The following is an 11,563-nucleotide window of genomic DNA, read 5'->3' as shown; positions in this document are numbered from 1 at the left end:
GCTCGCTAATCTCCCATGGGTGTGAAGCACAGAGACCACGTCAAAGATAAACAGGTTGCTTACCTGTAACTGATGATCTTTGAGTGGTCATCTGTGCATTCACACCACCCGCCCTCCTTCCCCGCTGCTGTCAGCTTCTACATTTTCCATAGGGGTTGATTTGCAGCAGTTCGGAGGAACTGGCGGGATGTCTGCGCCCACCCCTCTGGGCATGCACGGTGGGGTTCCTGCGCATGCCCGGGGGACTGGGCACAAAAATCCGTTGAAAGAGCTTGCTACAGCACCGATCGATCCAGTGCGTGTGCACTAGATCCCATGGGTGTGAATGCACAGATGACCACTCGAAGATCACCAGTTACTGGTAAGCAACCTGCTTTTTCTCCCACCCCCTTCTGTCTCTTTTCTACTGAAGAAGAGTTATGTGGGATTTGAAAGTTTGCTCACCGCTAGGGTTGCCAGTCACCAAGTGGTAAATACAAAACCTGAGGGTCACATTGTTAGGAAGATATGCAGAAGTATATAGCACTGTGTTAGGAAGATATGCAGAAGTATATAGCACTGTGTATAATAGATATTATAATAGTATAATGGATTGTGAATCTGACAAAGTGCTGTCTGAATATTTGAACAGAATGTAAACCTGCACTTTGATGTTTTGTTTGGGTGAAACCTATTTTTTATAATATTTGATACCAATATTTATATAACAGTATAGAAAAAGAAAAAGCACAAAATTGATACATCTATCATACACAGTGCTATATACTTTTGCATATCGTCCCCAGGTGGTGGCTGGCGATCTCCCGGAATTACAGCTGGTTTCCAGGTGACAGAGATCGGTTCCCCCAGAGGAAATGGCTGCTTTGGGAGGTGAACACTATGGCTATGCCCAATTGGTGTCCCTCCCCTCCCCAAATCCCACCCTCTCTAGGCTCCACCCCCCCAAATCTCCAGGAATTTCCAAGCTGGAGCTGGCAACCCTACTCACCGCTGTGCATTTCGGTCATCAGTTCCATGACCTCACTGAGCTGCAGCCTGCAAGAGGTGACCTGCTCTTATCTATGTTACAAACACAGGAGTTGGATACTGTGGAGTTTGTTGTGGTTTCTCCAAACTATGCTGTGAGGCGCAAGGAGCTGAGAAGAAGAACAGTTGTTTGGAGAACATCTGGGCTGCCTATGAATGGGAGCCTTGGGGGAGCTCCCTCTGTTCAGGCAGGTTTTGCCAAGTTTAAAAACAAAACCCCAAAAATCTGCAAAAATCCTGGTTTAGCGGAAGTGGGAGGGATGCCTGATGAAATGGAAGGCCCTGTTTCAACCCCCTTCAATTCTTGGTGGGGGGATTCTCTCTGGAGATGTATATTCAAGGACACATGGCTAAGGAACTCCCTTGGAGTTCCTCACACCTCTGCAGCGCTACTTGAATAGTTTAATAGAGCAGACACACCTCTGTAATTTTTTTAACAATACCTTTGTCTTTATCCTTTTTTCTCCCCTGGCAAGCACAGAAAAGAGTAATGTTGTGTGCAGAATCCAGCATCTGGAGAAGGGCACCTTTCGTGTTCATAGTTTCTAGTCTTTGTGACTGCAAATATTAGCTCAAACGCCCAGGCGCAGAAGAGTTGAGAAGGACTGTGGCATAGTGGTTAGGTGCTAGACTACAGCTGGGAAGTATTCCGTTCAAATCCCCCCCTTGCCTTTGAAGCTGACTAGTTGACCCTGGACTGTTTGTTCTTGCTCAGCCTAACCCTCCTCAGAGGGTTGTTGTGAAAGTTAAATGGAGCAAGAGGAGAGCCCTGAGCTTCTTGGAGGCCAAGAAGGATAAAAAATGTTTTACCATGGCTGGTGTGGGCAGGCTCCAGTTCCCAGCATTGTATCTTGTCCTCCTCCCAGACTAGTGAAAGGAGATGGGTGGCAGCTCAGTGGTAGAGCATCTACATTGCGTGCAGAAGGTTCCAGGTTCAATTCCCAGCATCTCCAGTTTAAAGGTACTGAAGTTTAAAGTAGGTGACGTGAAACACAAGCATGGACGGCTTCAAGAGGGAATTAGATAAGCATATGAAGCAGAGATCCATCAGTGGCTTTTAGCCACAAGGTATAGCTGCGGTGGCTCAAGTGGTTAAGACGCTGAACTGCAGGCTGTGGAAGGTCAGTAGTTCAGCAGTTCGAGACCCGGGTGCCACATGACGGAGTGAGCTCCCGTCTCTAGTTCCAGCTCCTGCCAACCTAGCAGTTCGAAAGCAAGAAATTGCAAGTAGATAAATAGGTACCACTTCGGTGGGAAGGTAACAGCGTTCCGTGCACCTTGGTGTTTAGTCATTCCGGCCACATGACCATGGAAACGTCTTCGGACAGCGCTGGCTCTTCGGCTTTGAAACGGAGATGAGCACCGCAACCCTAGAGTCAGATTCGACTGGCTTTCGAGCCAGGGAACCTTTACCTTTACCTTTATAGGTAGGAACTCTGGGGCAAATGATGCTCTGTATTCTTGGTGCTTGGGGGGGGCAACAGTGGGAGGGCTTCTAGTGTCCTGGCCCCACTGCTAGACCTCCTGGTGGCACCTGGTCTTTTTGGCCACTGTGTGACAGAGTGTTGGACTGGATGGGCCATTGGCCTGACCCAGCATTGGCTTCTCTTATGTTCTTGTGTTCTAACACCTCTGCATAAAACCTGGGAGAGCTTCTACCAGTCTGAGTAGACAATACTGACCTTGGTGGATTGAGAGTCTGATTCAGTATGAGGCAGCTTCATGTGTCTATGTGTGTGAATGCCTCTTCAATGTTTATAGGTATATATAGAAAAGAGAAAGAGATTGGATTTATACCCCACCCTTCACTACTCGAAGGAGAGCAGTTTACAATCTCCTTTCCCTTCCCCTCCCCACAACGGACACCCTGTGAGGTAGGTGGGGCTGAGAGAGCTCTGAGAAAACTGCTCTTGAGAGAACAGCTCTGAGAGAACTTGTGACAGACCCAAGGTCACACCAGCAGCTTCATGTGGAGGCGTTGGGAATCAAACCCAGTTCTCCCAGATTAGAGCCCGCGCTCCTGACCGCTACACCAAAGTACCTAAAGCCAGGACACCTTTTAAACCGATCATTCTGCTTCCAAATTTAGCTCTTGCATGAATTCTGCAAAGCGCATTTACCTTTGGGGCCATCCCCCTTTTTGTGACAAGCGATGGTGCCAGCGTGGCAGGTCACCTCTTCCCCCCACTTCCTAAAGTAAATCCAGGTCAGCAGCAAGGAGAACAGCAGAGTGCAGAGACAAATTCCCAGCACCAGGTAGACCACCAGCCGCTGGTCATACGCACTGTCCAGCTTCCACGCCAGAGCAGCCGGTGCGGGTAAGGTTGCAGGGTTACCTGGAAGTTAGACAGAGAGAGAATTAAGCAGACATGTTGTGTGATAACGGTTCTTAGAAAGTGGGTGGGGCCAAGCAAGGCACTTGCCCAGTGGATCTTGTGACTGGCCACTGGAGATCTGATTGGCTGGGCAGATTAAAATAATGTCGTTTCAGAGGCAGCCGCCGCCACCACAGTGCTGATTTTAATTGTCTCACTTATCTTTCTGGATCCAGGGGGGCAGCCGTGTTGGTCTGAAGCAGGAGAACAGATTTTGAGTCCAGCAGCACACGAAAGCTTATACCTTGGATAAACCTTTGTTCGTCTTAAAGGTGACACTGGACTCAAAAGTTGTTCATCATCCCAGAGCAGTGTTCCCTCTAAGCTGAGTTAGTGTGAGCTAGCTCACAGTTTTTTAGCCTCCAGCCCACACATTTTGGTCTTAGCTCAGGAAGGACGGCTCCAGAGCAAACTAATTTATGCAGCAGCCAAATAGCTCGCTCACAACTTTACTGCCAGTAGCTCACAAAGCAGAATTTTTGCTCACAAGACTCCACAGCTTAGAGGGAACATTGTCCCAGAGTGGTTGTTTTTTTTTTTTAATCATCCCTCTTCCCCCCTGATTTGATGCTTCCTTTGGCGGCTTTTTTGAGATTTTTTAATTTATTTTCTTGGGCTTGTATCCCACCCTCCCTGCATAGCGGGCTCAGGGCGAGTTCCATCAATCACCATATACAAAAGCTTAAAAGCAATTACAATACGTCCGATAAAAATACAACAGTATTCCTATGTGCTAATCAGTGCCTCAACAGATGAGGTTTTTCAGACTGGAGTTCCCAAATGGTAAACCTAGATTGCGGCCCGCCGCCCCATGTCGGAATTCCAAAGGTATCCACAGGCTCAGACCCCTGCTCTGAAGCAACTGGGTCAATCGCTGGGGGGGGGGGACCTTTTCCCTGTTTCCACCAGCACTTCCAGCCCAGTACTTGCTTCTGCTTTAACTATGCACAGAGCATTGAAGCTTTGTGGGCACTTCCTACAAACATTTCTCCTTGAACTGAAAGCGGCAAGCGTTTATTTTTTATTTATTTATTTATTTTATATCCCGCCCTCCCCGCCAGGGCAGGCTCAGGGTGGCTTACATAAAATTTGACAAGTAAAACAACAATTATCAATATATCTCTAAAAACAAGGCTTAAAGTGCTCGTATCAGTTCATACGGCGATGGTGAGGTAGTAATGGCAGCAGACATGCTAAAAATACAGTCAGCGGTTGTTATGACAGTTTGGCAAAGAAGAAGAAGAGATTGGATTTATACCCCGCCATTCACTACCCAAGGGAGTCTCGGAGCAGCTTACAAACTCCTTTCCCTTCCCCTCCCCACAACAGACACCCTGTGAGGTAGGTGGGGCTGAGAGAGCTCTGACAGAGACTGCTCTTTTTCAAGAACAGCTCTTATCAGAACTATGCCTTGCCCAAGGTCATCCAGCAGGTGCAAGTGAAGGAGTGGGGAATCAAACCTAGTTCTCCCAGATTAGAGTCCACGCACTTAAGCACTACACCAAACTGGCTATTGTGGGCAAGTGTAGGCCATTGGTGGTGGCATTGGGCACAAGGTCTTAATTGTTGGATGCGACTCCTTAACTAAAGGCCTGGTGGAAGAGCTCCGTTTTACAGGCGTCCACTCAGAAACATTTCCTTTTTTTAGGATGTGATTAAGAGGAATCAGCCCACCCTCTGAGAAGCCCACTCCTCGTTGATGAGCATGAGTTGCCGCCCGCCCCCCCGCCCTCTTGAATAGAGGGCAAAACCAGAACAGGGACTTGGACAGAGAAGTGGCGGGGCAGTGCCTTCCAAGGACATGTAATTCTGTGGTATGGTGCGGGAGGGTGAGCCGTTCGCACCTGGTGCACAGCTGCAGCGTAATAGCCACTTGCAAGCAGAGACTGATTGGAAGGAGGCAGGATCAGAATAAATCATGCAGAGGCAGAATGGGCACCCTCTTCTCTGGATATAGGTACTTTGGTCTTTTGTTTATTTATTTATTTTGGTGGGACAGTTTACTTATTGCTTACACGCATGTGGGTATTGATCCAGTACTACTGCTGCTTCCATCTGTCTTTTTTTAAAAACACCCCTAATTGACTTCCTGAGTGAATCCCTTTTGTGGACAAGTCCACAGGAGGGACACTGGTATGTGGCCACCTCCAAACAGGGAGGATTTCAGAATCATATCTTGGTTCTCTCTTCCCCTTCTGCTGTTTGGACGGACACTCAATCCACAAAATGGGTAGTAAGAACTCTGCGGAGGGTGGGGGGTTATGCTTTTATGTTTCCCTAAGTTCCCTCCCCCACTGTAGATGTAAACTCCCTCTAAACACTTTTTCCCAGTTTCCCCTTGCATATATAGCATGAGTGAGCCTTTGAAATGGCTGCCCTTGGTTCCTGAGATCTGGATTGCTACCTTTAATGGGGGCGGGGGGGAGAGACATGATTTAAGGAACCATAAAGTTAATCACATCCTACCCCCACATTTTCATCAGTCTCAGTTACCAAAAGGTAAACGGTCCTCCCCTTACAACAACCCTGTGAGGTGGGTAAACCCAAGAGTAAGTGACTGCCCCAAAGTCACCCAGTGAGCTTCCATGGCTGACAGGGGTTAGGTTCCTGGGCTTCCCCTCTCCAAGTGTGGCCCTTTAACCATGACACCACCCCACACTGTCTCGCTAATAATGTTCTGTCCCGATTGCTAAGTAGGGTTGCCGGGTCTTACCTGCATCCCGTTGGGGGGCTCCAGCCCAGCTTCTGGGGTCTTCTGATGCACATGCTGCGACGACGTCACCCAGAGGTGACATCATCATGTCGGGCACGTCATTCCAGGGACGCTCTAGTATTTGGGTGAAAAACTCTATGGTCACCATAGAGCTTTTACCCAAATGCTATAGCGTCCCCCACACGACGTTCCCAGCGCAATGACATCACCTCCGGGTGACACCAGGTGCGCCAAGGCTCCCCCCACTGGCCAGCTAGCCAGTGTCAGATTGGGGGCCCTGAAAGTGGGGGGGGAAAAACCCTCATTGGCCCTTGTCAAGGTCTGTCAGTTCTGGGCTGGGAAATACCTGGAGATTTGGGGGGTAGAGTCTGGGGAGGGTGGAAATTGGGGAGGGGAGGGACCTTAGTAGGGTATAATGCCATAGAGTCCACCCTCCACAGCAGCCATTTTGCCCAGGGGAGCTAATCTCCTGGTGCCGTCTGGAGGTTGGCAACCCTGCCTTTATCCCTTGCCCCACTGATTTCCTCACATCCATCACTGTGGACATTTCACAACCTAGTCCCAGTCGGGTGGAAAGAAGCTGCAGTGGATCTGTAAGATGTCCTCAGCTACAGCCAGGGCCTTTTCGGCCCTGGCCCCAGCCTGATGGAACTCTGCCTAGTGACATCCGTGACCTGCAGGACTTTGTACAGTTTTGCAGGGCATGCAAAACAGAGATGTTCCACCAGGCCTACAGCTGAGGACAACATTGGCTCTTCTCCTGGCCTCTCTATGACCTTCACCATGTCAGGTTCATGACCTGCCCTTGGAAGGGAGCATAATTTTATGTAGGCCATCAATAACTAGACCATGTGCAGATTTAGAGTCCAGTGGCACCTTGAAAACCAACAAGCTCATACCTTGAATAAACTTCGTTGGTCTTAAAGGTGCCGCTGGACTCTAAAGTTGTTCTTCCACTTCAGACCAACACAGCTGACCACCTGGATCTAGACCATGTGCATTGCACTGTACTGTTTACTGTTTTAACTATTATTTATAGTGTGTTTTATCCTTTGTATTTTAATTATGATGTTGTACACTGCCCTGAGCCCTCTGCGGGAGGGCAATTTATAAATTCAAATAATAATGAGAAGAAGAAGAAGAAGAGGAAGAGATTGGATTTATACCCCGCCCTTCACTCGGAGTCTCAGAGCGGCTGACAAGCTCCTTTCCCTTCCCCCTCCCCACAACAGACATCCTGTGACGTAGGTGGGACTGAGAAAGCTCTGACAGAACTGTGGCTTGCCCAAGGTCATCCAGCAGCCGTGAGTGGAGGAGTGGGGAATCAAACCCGGTTGTCCCAGATTAGAGTCCGCGCACTTAATCACTACACCAAACTGGAAGAGGAGACACTTGCTGAAGGAGGAAGAGGAGACAGTTGCTGTTGCACATGCCCAGGGGCATGCTCTCTGATATGTCACCCAGGCCAAATTCAAACCCTGCTTTCCATGTGACAGGTACGTATGCCCGTAAACCCCCCCCCCCCCCGCTCTTACTGTTGCAGAAATGCCGGCATTCCCAGGGATGCTGTCCGCAGATGGTGGTGCAGTTGATGCACGTTCTGATAAGCTTGTCATAGTAGAAACCCAGGCGCTTGCTGCACTCCATCGACTCTGGGAAGGGGGCAAACGGGTGGCACCCATTGTGTTAAATGAAAAGGTTGAGGGAGAGAGAGAGACATTCAGTTTATGAGTCAGCACATTTTTCAGAGGCTTCATCCAGCCTGTCTTGTGTGTGCCTGTGCAGACACAGCCTGCACTTCATTGCGCTGCTATGGGAACGGCTGCATCCTTCAGTTTCCCCAAGCTGGAAGCAGGAGCAGCCTCCAGTTGTGCGCTCTGGGAATCTGGATTTCCAGCCCGTGTTTTATCTGCCTTTAACCGGCCAAGCGTGCTGACTGTGCTCTAGAGAGGTTGAAAACCCCACTATTATCAGAAGCAAGACTTACAACCACAACAACAGTGCTCAGCATTCAGAGAGTTATTGCTGAGTGTTCAAAGTATTTCACGTGCCTCGTCTCCGTCGTCACTAGTAACCCGGAAAGCAGGGCAATCCCACTCTGGTAGCCTTTGGTAAACTTTTATACCATTGATTTCAGGATGGCTGGTAGAAGATGTATAAACTGCCTTGAGCATTCAAAACCTGTGTGAGCCCTCAGGATGCTCAAAGCACTTCTCGTAATACTGTACACCGTCTTGTATATTAGGTCAGTGTTCTTTTTCTCATACTGCAGGTGTGTATGTGCGAGAGAGAAGCTCAGAACTGCTTAAAGCAAAGGTCTCCAATGCGGTGCCTGGGGGCGCCATGGTAGCTGCCAACGCCTTTCTGGCACCCTCCAAATGTTTATAGAAAGTGGGTGTGGCCAGGTAGTGCTTCTGCCCAGAGTGGCTTCTGATTGGTTGTGTCAGTTTGCTTCAGCAGTGACCACAGCACAACGATCTTCACTGTGTGACTGAAGGTAAGCTATTTGGATGCAAGATAAGGTTTGTTCATGTAGGAAGGTCCACCCATCTCTGGATTTTCCATGAACCCAGTCCAGAACATAAAAGTTCACGAGTGGATAGGTGGTGTCATCCTCTATGAAGTTAAGACTCTTGAACTCTTGCCAGCTTGTATGTACAAAAGAAGCCGGGGGAGGGGAAACTGGAGAAAGGTTTTTGCTCTAAATATGCTTCTCACCTTTGGTAAAATCTGGGAGTTCTAGCAGTTTAAGAGACTGGGCATGTCGATACCAGCAACTTATAGCTGCTTATGCATTTCTTCTGCCCTGGGAATTCTGGGAACTGTAGTTCTGTGGGGGTTGCTAAGAGTCACAGATAGACTTCGTAGCATCCTTACCGAACTACAGTTCCCAGGATTCTTTTCAGGCAAAGCCCTGGCAGTGAAAGCCCAAATAGTTTTTAATGAGTTTTTAATAGTTTTTAATTACAGCCTGGGGAGCTGTAATTCCAAGAGGAAGTGGCTTGGGAAGGAGGAGAGCATGCATATCCTTTTAAATTTTCCCCCAATTGCTCCTCCCCCTATTTAGGGTTCCATATAAAAAGGTAAAGGTTCCCTTGCTCGAAAGCCCGTCGAATCCGACTCTAGGGTTGCGGTGCTCATCTCCATTTCAAAGCCGAAGAGCCAGCGCTGTCTGAAGACATTTCTGTGGTCATGTGGCCGGCATGACTAAACACCAAGGCGCACAGAAGGGTTCCAGATACATCTGTAATTTTGAACCGAAATTGTAAAGATGTATCTGAGGGTTCCAGATACATCTTTACAATTTCGGTTCAAAATTACAGGCTGCTTTTCATTAAAAAAAGAAACAACACCCTTATCATTACCTTTTAAAGAACACTTTGTATTTGCACAAAGTCGATAGTCTTGCCCCTATATATATACTCTTTGTGTAGACAGAGCCTGAGAGTTGAAAGGGACATGAAAAAGGGAGAGGTAGTGTTGCATTGATTTCTCCAGACCGTCAGTCATCTCAGATCAAACAAGGTTTGTAAACTTTTTTAAAAAAAGTTCTACAGAAACCTCCCTAACCTTTTGACTGGCACCATCAGTGGGATGAGGTGGCACTGAAGCTTTCGTCATTCCATCTTCATTCCATCCTCTGTCTCTTAGCCCCAGACTAAACATGCTTCCTATATTAAAGAATCCTGCCCCCCCCCCTTTTGGATACTCACTGCAGACCTCAGTACAACTCTTGAACTTCGATGTCTGACACACCAGCGTGCAAGGTATGCATTCATACAAGAGCCTGTCCCAGTATTCTTCCTTCAGGCAGGCGGGCATGGTCTGCGGATGGCACGGGTACTGGCCAAGAGAGGTCTGCGGAAACAGAGCAGGAGGGGGAGCTCACTGCAGTGAGGCCACCAGAAGGAATCGGGAGACCCACGAATTCTGGGAGAATTGAGGGGGTAGTTCTGTGGCATTTTGTAAAAGCAGTTGTTGGTGGCTCTGGGTTGAGGGGAGGACGGGACTCTTTAACCACTCCAAATTGCTTCCCCCACATTTATTATTTTATTTTATTTGTTCAATTTATACGCCACACTCCCCACCGGAGCAGGCTTAGGGTGGCTTACATAAAGATAAAACACATAAATAACAGTTATAAAATCATAAAACCTTCTAAAACCATACAAAATTATAATGTTATAAAGTGCTAGCAAGATCTATCGTTAGTATTGCTTGAGGATGGCGGTGACAGTCATTTTGATATATTCGGTGGTCTGTCTTGTTGGTCAGCTCATTGGTCTTTCCATTTATACACGGCGGGCACAGACTGTATTTCTTCCCATTGTTGTTGGTGGCAGCTCCTTAATTGAAGGCCTGGTGGAAGAGCTCCGTCTTGCAGGCCCTGTAGAACTGTAAAAAGTCCCACAGGGCCCTGATCTTTTCTGGGAGCTCATTCCACCAGTATGGAGCCACCACCAAAAAGGCCCTGGCCCTGCTTATGGCCAGTCTGATGTCTTTGGGACTCAGGAGGGCGAGTCGATTTTGGGACCCTGAACACAGTGCTTTCTGGGGAACATATGGGGAAAGTCCCTGACCATAAAGGGCTTTAAAGGTGAGAACCAGCACCTTGAAGTGGATTCAGTATGCTATTGGCAGCCAGTGCAATGCCTTCAGCACAGGCTGGATGTGCTCCCGCATGGGGAGGCCCATCAGAAGCCTGGCCACAGCATTTTGCACTAGCTGCAGCTTCCAGAAATAATTGTGACAAGGGCAGCCCCATGTAGAGAGCATTACAGTAGTCCAGTCTTGAGGTGACCATCTCATGGATCACTGTTGCCAAGTCATTGCAGTCAAGGAAGAGAACCAGCTGCCCCGTATGACTTTGGTCACACATATTATACCTCTTGGGGGAAAGATGCTGGCCACCAAGAAGCATCCCAGCCTGGGTTTCTTCTGTGCCCTTAAGCACAAATTAATATGAATAAAATCAACAGAGGCTCAAGAGGTGCGCCATGAACGCCATGGATGAAGCGGCCATTTTCACCAGGGGAACCGATCTCTGTTGCCTGTAATTGTGGCAGATCTCCAGGCCTCACCTGGAGGATGGCAACCCTAACAATCTAACAAAACCAACCCTAACAAAACCTCATACTCCCAGGAGCATTTAATGTCATGAACAAACCACAGTGTTTCACTGATCTCCTTCAACCTTCTACTCCGTTTTCTTCAGCGAATGAACTCCCTGGATTGACTGCCTTTCTGATTCCGAGGAGGAGCAGTGTGCTGATGGAGAATCAGTGGGTTGGATCCAACCAGCTATTCTGCCGGTGAAAAAGCGGAGGAGGGAGCTCTCCTTTGACCACCAAGGGGAGGGGGGTATCCAGGCAAACGTGAGCCCTCCTCCAAAAAGGGGCTGTAGTGAGGAGTGGGATTCGGTGAGGCTGAGTGGGGGGGGGGACTGGTT

The 11,563-nt window shown here is 48.5% G+C and overlaps 1 protein-coding gene across 1 annotated transcript in view; it reads right to left on the bottom strand.

Annotated features, from left to right (window-relative positions):
• TNFRSF13B (tumor necrosis factor receptor superfamily member 13B) overlaps positions 1–11,563 on the bottom strand; it is a 42,738-nt gene that overhangs the window by 1,823 nt on the left and 29,352 nt on the right. Inside the window, exons 4-6 of the mRNA XM_015423228.1 lie at positions 9,828–9,972; positions 7,650–7,766; positions 3,147–3,362 (exon numbers count right to left, since the gene is read on the bottom strand). Of these exons, the coding sequence (XP_015278714.1) occupies positions 3,147–3,362; positions 7,650–7,766; positions 9,828–9,972 (478 nt within the window). The remainder of the gene's footprint in view (positions 1–3,146; positions 3,363–7,649; positions 7,767–9,827; positions 9,973–11,563) is intronic.

The sequence above is a fragment of the Gekko japonicus genome, unplaced genomic scaffold, assembly GCF_001447785.1.
Source record: "Gekko japonicus isolate JY-2015 unplaced genomic scaffold, Gekko_japonicus_V1.1 scaffold869, whole genome shotgun sequence".
NCBI classification, from domain to species: domain Eukaryota; kingdom Metazoa; phylum Chordata; class Lepidosauria; order Squamata; family Gekkonidae; genus Gekko; species Gekko japonicus.
This window is presented reverse-complemented; position numbering and strand designations above follow the sequence as displayed.